Source organism: Nesoenas mayeri, assembly GCF_963082525.1.
Source record: "Nesoenas mayeri genome assembly, chromosome: 5".
Classification (NCBI taxonomy): Eukaryota; Metazoa; Chordata; class Aves; order Columbiformes; family Columbidae; genus Nesoenas; species Nesoenas mayeri.
The window spans coordinates 39950622-39966765 of record NC_137548.1 but is presented as its reverse complement, the minus strand read 5'-3'; the positions used below and the strand labels follow the sequence as shown (position 1 = coordinate 39966765).

At 38.5% G+C, this 16144-nt stretch overlaps 1 protein-coding gene across 1 annotated transcript in view; it reads left to right on the top strand.

Annotated features, from left to right (window-relative positions):
* STARD9 (StAR related lipid transfer domain containing 9) overlaps window positions 1-16144 on the top strand; it is a gene marked incomplete at both ends in the record, with an annotated part of 107682 nt that overhangs the window by 35033 nt on the left and 56505 nt on the right. Inside the window, 2 exons of the mRNA XM_080345740.1 lie at window positions 13874-13990; window positions 16100-16132. Coding sequence (XP_080201866.1) covers window positions 13874-13990; window positions 16100-16132 — 150 coding nt within the window. The remainder of the gene's footprint in view (window positions 1-13873; window positions 13991-16099; window positions 16133-16144) is intronic.

The following is a 16144-nucleotide window of genomic DNA, read 5'->3' as shown; positions in this document are numbered from 1 at the left end:
TGGCTTTTGGGGGTTTTGTTTGTTTGTTTTTGTTTGGTTTGTTTTTGTTTTTTTCCTGTCTATAAAGCTTTATTATGACAAGTATGACTGGATTGAGCTAAGTCAGATACTGATACAGTGTCAAATACTGTGAGGTTTGAATTGTATGGCTGTTGCATTCAAATTGCTCTTTTATAATTCAGTGCTAACACAATAGGAATCCCTGTCAGGCAGGAAAAGATGGATCTGAGAACAATGTGGTTTTGTAGAGATGAGAACAGCAGGTGATGTATTTGCCATGGGTATCTGATCTATCAGGTTGATCTTTATAGTAGAATACCAGCAATTTAATAAAAAGAAAATGAACGAAAAAATAAAAAGAGAGTGGAGTGCATTTTCGTACTTTTAAAAGTTCAAGATTTCTATCAGAACACTGATAAATTAGACTGATATGATAAGCACAGAGGTTTTTTCCCTTTTTCAAAAATGAGATAGATATTTGATGAATGGGTAAGGTGTATTTTCATGATTGTATAATTCAGTGATAAAATGACAGGAGTAAAAAGCTACCACTCATCCTAGTCAGTATTTCCCATACTCTCCTTCCCATCCTCCAGAGGAACTGTATATATTTGTCATATGTTATCTGTGGCTTTTTCTAGTATTTTAGAATTCCACTCATATACCTTAATCAAGATTGACCTTTCGTGCTGTTAAATATAGCGTGTGTATGTACTTTATCACACAGAGCAGACAGCTTTTCCACTGGAAAAAAATATTACAGCTGATAAGATGAACAAAGAAATCATTGTTGTCTCTCACAGGGAGAACTAAAGCACGACGAGATTTAAGGACGCTCAGGAAGCCTGTTGGCAGTGCCAAGAGCTGAACTGTCTGTCTCCCCAGTTCTGGTGCAGATGCCTCTGCCAGGGCCAGGCTGCCGGAGCTGGAGAGGAGCCGCCGGCCCTTTCACCCCCGGCTTCCGGCTGGACTGGGAAAAGAACCTGAAAAGGCTGGATAGAGAGAAGGAAAAGCAGTAATCCCGGCTGTGAAGCTGCGGCCTCTTAACAAGGGAGAAGAAAAGTTCCCAAACTAACCAACCAATGCCTTTTTTTTTTTTTTCCTCTTTATCCCATTCAAAGCAAAAAGTAATGTTGCTGAAGTAATCCTAATGTCACAGGAAAGGGTTCTGTGCAGCTGAGCAGCATAATGCGCTTCCCTTTGCTTGTGCTTTCTCTGACTGTGCACAGAAAGCCCTTCAGCTGACATTTCTTTAATAATCTGTAGGAGAAAACACATGTGGAAAAAACCCTTGTGTTATTGGAAAAAAAACCCAACAACCTAGATTTCTTTTCAGATATTCCTTCTTTGCATCCTCTTGTGTCTTCCTTGCAGATGCCTTTTTAATTCAAATTAATCTTTGGGGTTTTGTGAAGGTTTTGGAACTAAGGCTTTAATTATTTTGGCAGGAAGTGTTTAGTTCTCTAATTCTATTTTGCAAAATAATTTTTCACCTTAAATCGAAGTCTTGGGTGCTATATCTGAGATGTAGCAGCAATTTAATTAAACAGAACTTGGTCATAACCAAAACACTAACAGCTTGAGTGGGACAAGGTTCTGTAAGGAAAAAACACCAAATATGAGGTGTTATGTGTTTGTTGTTCATAGTGGAGATGGTGGCACACAGATACTGCAGGACTGAGCCTCTTACGTTTTACGCAGTTGGTTAAACTGTCCTGACCTATTGATTGAGAACAATTTTGTTTGTATAGTGAATAATAGCACGTTTTTTAATAGTAAGTTTATTTTGTACCTGGATCTGCTGCAATTGTTGTGGCACTCTGAAGCTTTCTATCTACTGATAAGGAAGATTACTGTTCTCTTGTTTGTGTGGCAGATCTTTAATGGAAACTGAGCTGCTGAGTTTCTCCAGCATTTAGAAAGTCATTTGTTGGTTCCATGGTGAAAAGCAGCTATTGGCCCGATGTCTTACTTAAGTTCAGCCTTTTTCATTAAATCAGTGGTATTTAATGGCTATTTTTAAACTGTGTTGTGCAAAAGGATAAATGTCTTCTGGTTTTGGTCCCAGTTATTAACCTCTGGGAGTTTGTCTTAGTATTCTAACTTTAGCCTAATGTTTTACAGTACAAGTAGTGTGTTTTTCGTGATTTTTTGTTGATAATGATACTTGTGGACTATACCTGTAACAAGTAACAATTTTATTTATTCAAAACTTTAAAAAAAATTACCATAAGTTTTTATCATCTGTTTTTTTTCTTTTTTTCTTCTTTGTTTTTTTCCCCACCTTTGTCAAATAAATTCCCTTGAACTTTCTGAAGTTTCCAAGAGTACATTAGTTTTCTAATGCTGATATTAAATATTGACCAATTTGGCCACTTGCAAATAAGAAAACAATTACCCTGCAAATAAGACTTGATAACCTATCCTATTAGCTTGTTACTCTGAATAGTTGTCGCTCCCTCTCCCACTATTTCTGCTTTTTCCTCCCTTCATCTCTGATCCAGTCAGAGTTGGTCCGGGCATGGTCTTTGCAGTCTAAGAAAAATGCAAATATTATTTACCAGGAAATATTCAGGGCTAACAAAAAACTAGAAAACTTTATTTATCAATATTGTTCACTTAAATTTGCAAACTGGGCATTACACGTTGATCCTTGAAAGTTTGCTGGATTTTTTTTCCCATGTTACTCTGAGACTTGGCTTCAGTGACTTGCAAAAACTCTCAGTTTTCCAAATTATTAAACACCAAAGCATAACAGACAATTTACTGTAGTCTAAAACAACTGCTTTTTGTTTCCTTCTGCAATTCAGGTTGTGATTGGATTAAGAAAATGAAGTTTTATACTTTTGAAATCCATATGGCCAAAGCTTCATTTCTGATAGAATGCCCCCATTAGCTTAAGAATTAAAGCATTTATTACTACAAGAGGGACATAATCACAGACTAAAGACAGCCCATTGCAGTTACATTGTAAAATATATATTTGCTGTCATCAGCTGTCCTAGTTGCATATCCATTCAATACATAGTAATTCAATGAAAAGTCAAAAATACTGATATTAACTGAGCCTTGTATTACAGTAGTCAATAGCATTAGTTTGAATAATATGCATAAAAGGAGAGTTTAATTATCTCAAAGTTTTTGTTAGGATCAAAAGAAAAACTGACAGCAAACACATTTCTGTCTGTCTTTGAGTGTGACACATCAAAAGGTTATAGATTACAGGGTTTATCCACAGGCCATTGGTTTGATAATAACTAAGAGGTCAAGGAATATAAGAGAAAAAAAGGCTTGAAAATAAGAGTTTAAAAATAAAAAGCACACTTTTAATATCCAAGCAAACATTTCAGTGTAGAATAACGAAGTCCCAAACCATCACTGTTAATAATAAATGTCTGTCACGTTTGATGTCTGACTGGTTGTGCTCCATGCCATATTTTATTTCTTCTTGGCACTAGCACAAAAAAAAAGTGTTTTAATTCCAGAAAAATATACTTATCTGTCTGCTGTGTGTTTCTATACACATGCGTGTACGTCTAATGTAATAAAACGTGATACAATTGCAGGCTGATAGATAGGGTATTTTTCAATATATTGAAAACTCGTTATTTAAGAATAGATACAGGTAAGCTGCTATAAATTTTGATGTTTAAGCCAGCAAAAGAGAGAGCTGAGACTTTTAGCTTCAGAAAATTTCTGTTTCTGCTGTCCAAATGGGGAAGGATTAAAACAGAACATTGCTTCCCTGTTAGAAATCCTCTGGCAGTAAAAACGTTTGGTTCACTTACTACCCACAAATCTATTTGCAAAGATACTCCCAATTTCTAAAAGAGGATAATTTTACTATTTAAGTGTTGTGAAACTGTTTTTATAAGGGTTCATTCAAGAGGAAGAAAAAATGTCTATCACTTAGTTATCGCTATTGCCTTTGGACAGATGATGCACTTTCATTGAAATCTCTTGGACTCCTTCAATTTTTGTAACTTTTTAGTAATGAAAGGTATGTTCCTGATTAATATTATTCCTATGTCATTTTAAAAGCGGTCTGTATGGAAAGGTTAAAATTCTCAAGTATTCCTGAAAAAGCAACTCAAAAACCTGTCTCAGTGTGTTCTGGTTTATTATTTTTCATTTTCTTTTGAAATGAGAAGTAAATCCAGACCTATCAGGGTGACCTTATACAAACTGCAAGGTTTTGGTGTGTTTTTACTTTGTGTTCCAAGCTGGCTGCAGTTTGCACTTCGTGACTTTCACTTCCAATAGAGTTTCAGAGCTGTTTGTAGAGTGGCACAATCATTTGACCTCTAATACGTTATTTGGATTCCAAAGAAAACATATAGTCAATCTTTCTAGCTTATTTTGAATCAGATTAACTCAATAGTGATAATTTGGCTGCAATAAATGGCTACTTTTTTTTTTTTTTTTTTAGTTGCTCTACGTAACAGCAATTAGAACCTGATTTTGTCCTCATTTTAGTGTTCTGCTTATATACCATATGAAAATTCTTTTGTCTTTGGTATATTTATTTCATTATGTGAAATTGAATTGTTAGGATTTAGGTGGCCTCAGAATCTGTCATTCACATAAATATCTGGAAAGCATACACTGTAGTGAGGCTTCATCTGAGGTACTTTCTCTTTGTATTTTCAAAATTCTACAATCCAGGTCTAAACAGCATGTACTAGAACTGACTGAAAATATACAGTTGATGCTTGCAGGTAATGCATAGTGACCAAGTTAAAAGAGCTGGTATGCAAATCAGAGTAGAAAAAGGAAAGCAGCATAAATTGATGGGAAGCGGGCACACTTAGCCCACACAGAAGCATTCACTTTGGCATGATTGCCAATGCTAAGTTTGACCTTGTAATTCTAGACTTAAGGTGCTGGATGCATAAAAGCTTTTAAGAGTGACTTTTTTTCCTTGTCTTTAAAAGAACTTTAATAATAAAATCCTAAAATGATTTTAAAACTTTTCTTTTAATTTGAAAAATTAATATATTTGAAGAGGGAAGCAAGGAATTTAACTTCTGTGATTAAAGAGTCTGCCATCTAATAGACACTTAAAGATATTTGTCAGGGCTGTTCATATGAACCCCACGCTGATGCAGCATTTGAGTCTGTTATTCTTTTCTTGAACAGCAGTTTTCCTTGGATGATGTGGAATTTTGTAAGACCAGCAGGATTTTGCCCTGGAGGTTTGTCGAAACAACTTATCTGATGAGAACTGATCTTAATTGAGGGAGGGGGAGAGACGGAAGGAGGAGGAAGATGTTGAGCAAGTCACCGGCTCTCCAGTGTGCTGGCTGTGCATTTAGGAAATCATCTTTCTGCTTCAGAAAGATGCTGTAACAGTTCAAGTTGTTGATGATCACGAGGTCCTGCTGCACCACTGGGCCAGGATCTTTCAGTTTCCTGCATTAACTGTTGCAGCTTCCATTTGTACTGCCCAAGGCTTTGAGCTTCGCCTGAGCAGCAACTTCATATCTGATGTGCCCAAGTGTGATTTATATTTCATTCTGGTAGTATAACCAAAGAGGATTGAAAAAGTTTATACATATTTAAAGGGTATAAGCATATGGATTGTACAAACGGCTTCAAAAAATCATCCAGAAAACAGGTATGATCAAACTGAATATAATTGTATTTTTAACTGAATTATAGTAGAAGTAGCCTCCCTGGCACATAAATATGTAAACCTTAAATTGTTTTTAAAATGTGCGTTTCAGTTAAAATGATCTGGTTTTCTAGTATGGACAAGGTCATATTACTAATATTGTAGGTTTCAGAAAGTAAATTTTGTGATTCTTTATCTGAGGTAGGACTGAGTCATAAAACTTAGGCTGCTGCTTGAAAGTTGGTAAGCATCCTCAATATATACCTAAGTCGTCTTTTCCACCGTGGTTTCTTAAGCTCAGGATTCCTGTTGCCATCTTTCTATGTGCTTCTAACACACAGTTACACAACTGCACAATCTCTTATGTAAGATTTCACAGTGAGCAGCTTAACTTACCTGTTCTCCAAACATTTAGACTGTCTGAACTATTTCTTGTATCTTCTAATGGAGCTTTGAAATGAGTTTTGAAATCTTTAAGTTAACTGTTGTTGTACTTGAAGCACATGATTCTTATCTAATATAGAATACATTCATATTGCAACAACTTGGGCAACAATTTGGTATGCCTGAGCTGCACAATTAGGACATTTGCCCTACATTTTAGACTAAATCTTTCCCTTTCTCCCATCTGTACTGAAAGTCCTGTAATGAGGGCTAACTTGTATGATTCAGTATTTGTTAGATTTCAACTGGGGCCTGGCCACTTTGTAGTGAGCATGCCAGCAAAGTACCTTGAATGATAACATTTGTCTTAATGCCCTCTCATGACTTTTTCAGAAAGGCATGTTTTTTCCACTACTGGGACAGCTGACAGATAATAAATTGTAGCATGTTTCACAGATCACCATGGGATATGGACCAGATACAGCTGGGCAAGTGCAGGAGTGAGGCATAGCAAAGCCAGTTAAGGCTTTGTTGGAAGGAGCATTCTTGTGTGGAACACAAGGAGCAGTGCCAACCACGTAGAGCAGCCATGCAGGGAAGACAGAGTCATCTTGGCCAAATGGCATGTTCTCTGCTGGAAGCCATATCCAACTTGTTGTTTGAAAAACCTCATCTTCCTGCAGTTTCATTTCAAAAGGGCGACTTGGAGGAATCCCAGAAGAATTTTTTTTTTCCCTCCTCTTTTTCTACTCCTCCCCCTCTCATGATCAACAACAACCATGATTTAATCCATTATATTATGAAATATGTTAGTACGTATGTCCAGGCTGATTAATTGTACTGCTTTTTGTATAATCTGCAGCTGTTGATGCTGATGGGTATTTGGACTAATGCCTCTGATATTAGCACAGAAAAAGCTTTGATTTCAATTACTCTCATTTATTTTTAAACAAGCCATAAATTCATTGCTTTGCTTCACTTCTCCATTTTTTCTGCAGCACACTGAAACAAAGAGGCTTTTCTGACTAAGTTCAATTAAATTAATTATAAATTATCCTTATAAAAGGAGAATAATTTACCAGAAAGAACCAATGAAAAATGGTGTAAATCAACTTTTAATAGGATTTCAGTAAATAATTTTTGAAATTATCATTCATTATCATCATAAGGTTAATGGCACTGTTTTCAGAGGAATCCAATTTTGTTTGTAATAATACATCTCCTCTCAAGGGCTAATTAAAAACCAACTGATTTGAAACATATTTGAAATGAACCATCTAAGTAACCATGTGTACTTCGTAGAGAGTGTGTGTAACAGATTTTTACTTAACTGGTACTTGGGAATAAGGTGTTCTTCTTTCAGAGAGTCCCATGTATGTGGAGAGAGAGCGAGCACACAATAATTTGCACAGTTGGCTTAAATTGCTATGAATATTCTAAGATCACAATGATTTTTATGAACACTAGTGAGAACATCCCACAATTCCTACTTTATCTGTAGGAAAATGGAACCATTAAAATGTTAAATGACTTGAACAATGTCATACAAAATTTTCAATGATGGAGCTAGAAGTAAAACGCAGTTCTTCTGAAATTCCAACTTCAGTGTTCAGATGACATTGCTAGCATTGCTATCCTGAAGATTTGTCACCTTGTGAAGATTTTCTTTAGTCATACTTAGATCAATTAATAACTCAAAGATCCATTGTGAACCTTCAGAAAGGAAGACAGCTCTTGATGAGGAATCTATCATAGAATCAAAATACTTCTCTAGGCTGCATTTATCCCTGTTGTAAGAGGTTCTGTCATGTGAAGCACTGGTTTCTAAATCGATATGGAGAACATAAGCTGGTTTTAGGCCACTTCTGTGTACAAAATTCCTGAATTTATTCAATGTTGATACTCTGAAGGGAAGTGGGCACAGGCTCACCTTACTCCTATTACCTCAAGATAATGCATCCTGTATTTTCGTGGTCCTATTCTTTATACTGCTTCGGTCCAGTGCCATTCAGTTTGCCCCGGAATCCTACCCCCTGGACTCTAGATCTACAAACATCTACCTTTTACATTTGTCATTGTTCCTTGTCCTCTGTATCAGCCCAACCCAATGATTTCCTGCATTTTGGCTTCCAAACAGATTTGTTACTCACAGTGGATACTAGTCCCACTTTTTCTTCCATAACTCTGTCCAGTTTGACTCCATCACCTTTTTCTCCTTATTCAGAGCCTCTTATTGGTCCCACTCTCTTTTCATTCCTTCCCTTCAGTATTACTGGTTCTCAGTGGTTTTTATTTTACCCAGGTGTTCCCCAGTCCTCTATCAATATTCAGATCTGGCTCTTGCCATCTTGAATTTAGATCGGATTCTTTCTTCCTTCCTATTTTCGCATTCCCAGCTACTGAAAATCATTGAGCCACTCACACAGGAGGAACTTTCTCCTGCTCTGAATTTCAGTGTCCTGGCCCACAGCAGTCCAGTTTGGAGTCTGGGTGAAATTCCTTCTCACTTCATGGGCTGGAATATGTCCAAAGCAGGCAGAATCTACAGAAAAATTAGCTGCTGAAATCTTAGTCTCTACTAAATGGGTAGTAACTGCAATCTCTTATACTGATTTTCTGAAAAAATGCAATTTTACAGTGACTGGCTGGTTTTGGCTCATGTTTCCCAAAAATTCTGGAATAAACTGGCTAGATTGAACTAAATTTGAAAGAAGAGTGGAGATTTCTGATATTGGGTTCCTACAAGTTTTATGTGCCAACCAAGCAGGAAACAGATCCTGATGGTGCTTCCACTGAGGGGAAGTTCAGTGTTCACTGGAGCATTCCCATGGGAGCACAACCTTAGGAGGAAGGCTGAATTCTGGAAGTCAGGGGGCAGAGAGTGGGCAAAGTGGGCGGAAGGAAGGCAATGACTGTTTGCTAACACAAAAGACATTGGATGAGGGCGCCATTCTTCTGTCTTTTAAAAGGCTGCATGGCATGCAGTTCATGACACATATTTGAATTACATTGAATTTCTTCATGGCCTACCGGGGCTGAGAAACAGTCTATGGCATTTGGTGCAAGGTTTATATGCATCTCCGTGGCTGTTGGCAGCTGCTAGAGCAGTTGCCAGTGTCCCATGTTCTGCCTGGTCAGTCATATCCCCTTCCCCAAAGCAGATCACCTTGTGTCCCAGCTCTGGACCAAGCACAGCTGAGAGTGGCTGTGAAGATACACAAGACAAATGCAGGAAGCAGTGGAGGGGTGGTGGTTGCTGACATATCCATGAGAGAATTGCAGGAGGCCAAAGGGGATGGGAATTGTATATAAAGCCACTAGCTGCAGTTTGATGTAACTAGTAGGTATTGGCCTGCATGCTCATTTGAGATGTGAGCCTCTTGGCTTGTCCTTGGTCAGAATACAGATTTGCTGTATGGGATGAGTTAAACAGATTTCTGAACTCATGGAACTCATCTATGGACTGTACAACATCAAGGAACTTGACTTATATCCTGCATTGGTTGATGACTTCTGCCAAGAATTGGTTACAGTGATTTGCATTGCTGCTATTAATGCTCAGATGCTTTCCTAAATATCTTTATCTGTTATAGTGATATTGTAAATATGGGGCAGACCTCTTTCTTCACTGAGATGAGAGTGCATCAGTATTACTGGAAGGAGAAACTTCAGAATAATCATGTTTAGCGTGTAGCTTGCTCTGTGTTTCTCACTATGCTCTAAAGCTGTGGTGTGTTTGGCAGCAGGAACTATGCTAGGACAGTATAGGGATATGTTGCATACTGTCTACATGTGGCCAAATGCAATCAGGTTACTAAATGCCTGGTAAATCAAGAGCAATTGAAGAGTTGGAACATGTTGTAAAAGTGAATTTGGAAACAAATGCAGGACCCATTCCTGCAGACCTTCATGTAAGAAATCCCATTGCAGTCAGACATGCTGAATCCCGCTGACGAAGTAAATTAAAAGCAACAGGGCTATTTGCAGAGTTTGATACATTTATTCAATTATTATTTTTAAGGGGAGCTCCTATAGATGAAGGGATACACTATAAGTAAAAACAGATGTTGAATCACTGACTGCTACAGGCAACCTCCAAGAAAACCCAACTCCCATCCTGATCCCTGCAGTTACATTTTCCCACAACTTGGAAAGCAAGTCTCATGGACAAAGTGCTGCCTATAATCTTGTTTTACAGTTTCCAGGATGTACTTGTTTTATAAGGAATGAAATTCTCTCTGTTCTGGTTGTGGAATTGGGAAACATTTGTATCTGAAGTGGGTAACAGAAGCACTACTTTTGTAATGACTTTGAGGGAGGTGTCTAGTGGTAACCCCATTCTGCTGCTGGAAGGAAGAAACTTCCTTTTCCCCTTACCATATCAAATGCAACTTTTACTCCTTGTCTGCAAGGTTCAGAAATTGCTTTGTAATTGTTGCTCTGTCGTTTTTCCTTTGGTGTTTTGCCTGGTGCTTTGAATGTATAGCTTCCTTAGCTGTCTTTCAGTCTTTTTGCCTATCCTTTTTTAAGCTCCCTTTGATGCTAACACTCAATCTATTAAAATCCTTGAGGGTAAACTTCCCTTTTCTCTTAAACTATGCACTTTTCTTAAATAATGTCACCTTTAAATTGACATTTCCAAGGTCTTCTCAGTAGCTTTGTTCTCTACCATTCATTTAAGGCCATTCTCTGTCTTTTTGTGCATTTCTGGTTTCTTTATATAGATTCTAAACCTTTGTGGTGGCAAATTATGTGTATCCGTGTCTCTGTATATAGTGATGTTTGTAAAAGTAGTGTGATAATTTTTTATTTTTTTTTTAATTTGGGCAATGTTTGTTTATAAGGAGAAAGTGGTAGATTGGCCTCTTCAGTGTAACTTGTAACCATCATGCTAATACGTCAGTTATTTGTTCACTCATTCATCAACTATGTGCCATTGGTTTATTTTGCTAATATATATATTTTTTTTTTTTCTTTCCCGTCAATCAAAAGTTGACCTTTTTATGGCATATTGTTCTTGGTGAGGAATTACTAGCCAGATGTACTGCAAATGAACTTACTAGTTCTCAGTGTATATTCTGGGCTTTTGGCTTTGATCTAATTATTCAAGACAGTAGATAGGTTCTTCCAAATAATAAACTTGCTATGGTTATGGGATGTATAATGCCACTGCCTCCTGTGGACTCCAGGACCTGGGAATTCTTGCCCGGCCCCTGGAGTCCACCCTATGTGCCTGAACACCTGGAGGTCTCTCCATCCCACATTAAAGAACGGAGCAACTGCTTTCACCTTTGCGAGTTCAACCAATTTTAAGTCCCAGTGTGCCAAAAACACAAACACTGACAGGGACGGAGGATGCAGGGCACTGATGCAGCCACCTACATAGATGGCCCCAGAAGGCACTGCCTTCAATGACACCCACATATAGCATTTATTTCAACAACACCCAGACAGAACACTGCCAGCACACACATGAAATGCAAGCATAGACAGCCATGTCTTCTTATCCTATCCAACTGATCAGAATTGAACCTTCTGCTTGCTGGCAAACTTCAAAATGCATGAGCCAGTGAATTACACACCCCCACGCTGATGTATATCAGCCTTCCAGCCCCCTCTCTGCCTCTGCTCTCCATGCCAGTAGTTGGTACACAGGCCCCGTGGGCTGCACTTCCCGCTCCAGGTGCTGATGGTGAGACCCTCATTTGCTTCACCTCAGCCACCCTGGAACACAGGGTTTGGAACCCATGGCCCCCTCGCCAGCTGCTGACAGAGACCTTCACATTGCTCCAGTCTCCCTAGCAGCTGGGACACAGACCCTGTGACACACAGTCCCACTCTTGTTGCTGGCACTTAAGACTCCTACTTGTTCCAGTTGCTGGCACTGTCAATGTGAGGGACATATTACCTTAGGTTGACTTCAGTTGCTGACATGAATTTATTCCAACCCAGTCTCCCCAGTAGCTGGTATCCTGGACCCACGCTCCTTAGGTCCATGGCCATGTTGGCCACCAACACTGAGACTCTCACTGATTTCATTTGCTGGCACCACTGATGTGATGGCCCTATCTCCTGAGGTCTTCTGATTCCATTGCTGGCCCCAAATTCACACCAGTGTCTCCAGCTGTTGGCATTTACACCTTACAGCAGTTACACATGGGGTAGAGAGTGTTGTTACATGGAAAGATCACCAAGAAAGGATTTAATAAGAAAATAGAACAGACTATGGTGATCAGGCATAGGGCTCAGTCAGGCAAGTGTACTGATCTACTGCTGCTTATGTGGGACTAGCCGCCTTTGTACCCCCTTCTCCTTCCTGACCCACTCATTTTAAACATTCCTTAATGTTTAGCCTACAGGTCCCCCTCAAATATCCCAAATCCACCCATTCCTCTTGTTTTCCCCAGCTTGTTGGTTATGAAGTCCAGGTTGGCCATCTCCAGAGCTTATGCTTTAGTTTCTTGATGGCCTGTCTAGTAGTGACTGAGGAGTTTGTCACTGTCTTTGTTATCTCTTCTGTTACATTTGTGTCCATGTGTTTTGTTTATGACTTTTTCTGTTACTCTTTGGAAGGAAAAGTTCCTTGATCTGCTAATACTAATGGAGCAGATGCCCTGATATGCTACATATAGTTATAAATATGGGCAGGGGTAGCCAAATTCTGCTGAATGAGACTGTTATTGATTCTTCAGATAAAAAGTAGCATCTTGTCTCTGTTTGAGTTGAAATATGATCTAAAGGTAAAAGTCTCAGGAGAAGATTTTTAATCTTTCTTCTGGGCAGTTTAGGTAAAATAGTGATATATATAATGAAATATGTTTTACCATTCATTTTTATATCAGGTTTAGTACATTGATCTGTCTATTGGAGAAGCAAATGACCTGGCAGTGGATGAGATTTTACAGCTGTGAAACATTGAAATTGTACGCATCTCTTTGTATATACTAGCTAGTTTTCTATGTAAATAGCAAACCTGTTAACACTTGTAACATTTCTTTTGAAAGGCCAAAGCTAAGAGGTTGGCAGCCTGCCTACTGGAACCTTTTGATCCACCATGCACTTCCTAGCAAACCTTGTCAGGTGTCCTTTCAGCTGGTCTATGGCAAGGCTTTGATGTGCTGAGAACATGGTCACACTGTGGGGCAGCTGTGGCTCCAAAAAAGGAATAGGGAAAGCGGAAGGAATGAGTGTCCAAATCTTGCTGTCTGGATAGTCTGGCAGTCATGGTCCAACTTTTGCAGCCTCGGTGAGAGCAGTGCAAGCTTTGGAAGCCCCTAGAGGTAGACACTGATTTGGTGGTAATAGTTCCTGGCGCTGTGTTATGATGAGTAGAAATGACATCACTGGGCACGTGGCATGAACGGAAAATAAAATATTTAGCCTTTACTTGTATCGCTTACTGACGAGGGGGATCAGATATAAGTATTACTTTTATGGGGTCTGCTTGCAGGCTGTGGGTTAGACCTTGCTTTGATTTTCACCTGTAATTCTGATACCTAATCCTCCTATTAATGTCATTACATCAAGGAGTATTGATCATGCCTTTCTGTCAGATTTATGCTGAGGACTGTAGAAACTTGGGGAGAGGGAGCGTCTCAAGAATTCCTACAGTCCAAGTACAAAATAAGAGAGAGCAGTCAGGGAAGCACAGTTAAACACTGCTGCTCGGTGCCAGCACCGTGCTTGCCACACCAGCTTCTGGAGGAAGATCTAACAAGTGAATGCTGGACTCTTTACATTGTGCCGTACAAATTAAAAAGGCAAATAGTGTGGAGATCCTTATTCCCATTGAGTTATTAAAGCTGCAAGAACCAGAAGTAATGCAGAGGGAGGTATATTATTAACAGACTGTTTTGTTTCTTTTGGTCTTTCCAGGTGTTCCAGGACCTTGGCACTTCTGTGTTGTCAGGTGCATTTAGAGGATACAACATCTGCCTCTTTGCATACGGACAGACAGGTTCAGGAAAAACTTACACAATGATGGGAACACCTGTGAGTTACACCATTTGTTTGACAGTTATGGTTGAGGGCAGGATGTCCAGCAGAAACATCACTTGATTTTTAAACTGTGATTATGGTGCTTGTTGAGCATAATGCTTATACATGTTTTATTTGGTATTTATATGTATAAAATGAGAGTGAAGTCTTTACATTTAGGCAAATAATCTAGAATCAGCAAAGAATCCTAGAAAATACAGTGTAGTTTAAATATTTATTTTAGATAACCATATTATCTTATTATGTATGAATCTTATCTCCATATTAGAGGACAAAAAAAATCTATACCCCTGAGTAGTTCTGGTTTTTAAAAACTTACAGCTCAAGATAGTGCGAAGTCTTCATTCTCATAGAATTTTTGAACAGTCTGAGCTATGCTGAAATTAAATTACTTTCACAAATAAAACCGGACACAGTTCAAAGGAATACTTTTGTAACAGGCTTCATTATCTACTGGAGACATTTATCTGTTGCAGAAATTATCCTTTGGCGTGTGGAAACTAATATGTGCTTCACTTCCAGATTTGAGATGTATTTGAATAGTGTTTGCAGAAGCTGTTACAATTTAAGAGTCTTGTCTACCAGGAACCACTTAAAGTGCATTTTAATCTTGGTACTCAGATCAATGGAGTCAGTTGAGGTTTTCCTGCATTCTGCTACAATACAAGGCAATTTGGTCTGTATCCATAAATGGTTTTGGCTGTTGGTGAAGCATGCCCCTAAAAAGAAAAAAATTTTTAACACTTTGCATGAGTGGACCACTGTTTCCTACACCCATGGAATTCAATTTTTAATGTGAAGTAAATGTAGAATTTGTTAGAACTCTAAAGATGAGAAAAAACTCTTCTGGCATGGTTGTGCTTTGGAAAAGAGTTTGGATTTTTAAAAGTTTACTTTCCCCACAGACATCAGCAATAGGATTTTGTAACGTCATGGCCTGATTTTGTATTAATTTTATTCTAAACCAAGGTTAACTCCATAAAAGCCTGAAGAACTGTTAAAATCTGAGTTAATGGGTGATGAACTAGGATATTTGTATTGTATTATTTTGAAAAGATTGTAACAATTCCAAATAGCCACATTTTGAAATTATCATGATTTATTTCCAAGGAAATTCCCAGGTGTAGTGTTTCTAAGATATTTCTGTCTTATAAAGCGATTTCTTTCTCCAGTGGAATCCTGCTTTGATCTGATGTTTAATAACATATATTCACTGTGAAATGATGTTCAAAACTAGGAAGAAGCAAGTGTTTGGTATAAACTGAACTTTTGTCTGTGGTGGTCTACTTGATGAACCTGGACTTTCTATCCCAACAACTTTTCAAGTGTGCCCTCTAAAAGCCCTTCAGGGTGTTCAGCAAGTGGATTCCACCTAAGCCTGCGAGTCTTTCTCAGGATGTGTTGGCATTGCCATCACTAAAGCATGAGCAATCATGTCAGAAGAACAGTTCATCACACAAAAACACACAGTTACTTCAGTGCTGCATAGAGTGTTCGGGCAAAGTTTAAATTGCTAGTTTGGGTATTGTTAGCAGCCCATACTCTGCCCTCTCCAGGAGACCAGATTTATAAATTTAGACCATAAAGCTGTTCCAAGCCCTGTGATGCAATAGCATAAAGAAATAAAGGTAGAATAAGGACTAAACAAAATATTAGCGACCAATCAAACTAGTTTCAGTGTTGGCCTGGCTTCATCTAGACTGCAACACCTCTGAAACAGGCATGTCCAGTATCTTTGCATCAGACAGCTCTTAGATTTAACCCAAACCTCTAAACTTCTCATTGATGCTGTATAAGTTGCTCTAAAGTGATTTTTGCTATAAATGGCATTTGCACTGAAGCTAAGACAGCTGACGTTACACAGTATGTGCATCTCTGCAGTGTTTCACATGCAAGATGCTTCAGCTGAAGTAGCAGAGCATTGCCATGCTGTTCTGAACTACTATCCAGAGTGGTTTGTGTTGTAATCTGCCATACAGTCATTACTTTAGTGCTGCACTATGATTCTGTCCTTTTCTTATAACTTGGCGTTTATTTTAAAAAGAGGTTTGCAAGAGTGGTAGCAAGTATACAGTTTAATTTTTTTTTGTTTCTTATTTGAAGGCATCCATTGGGCTCACGCCTCGTATATGTGAGGTAATTATTCCT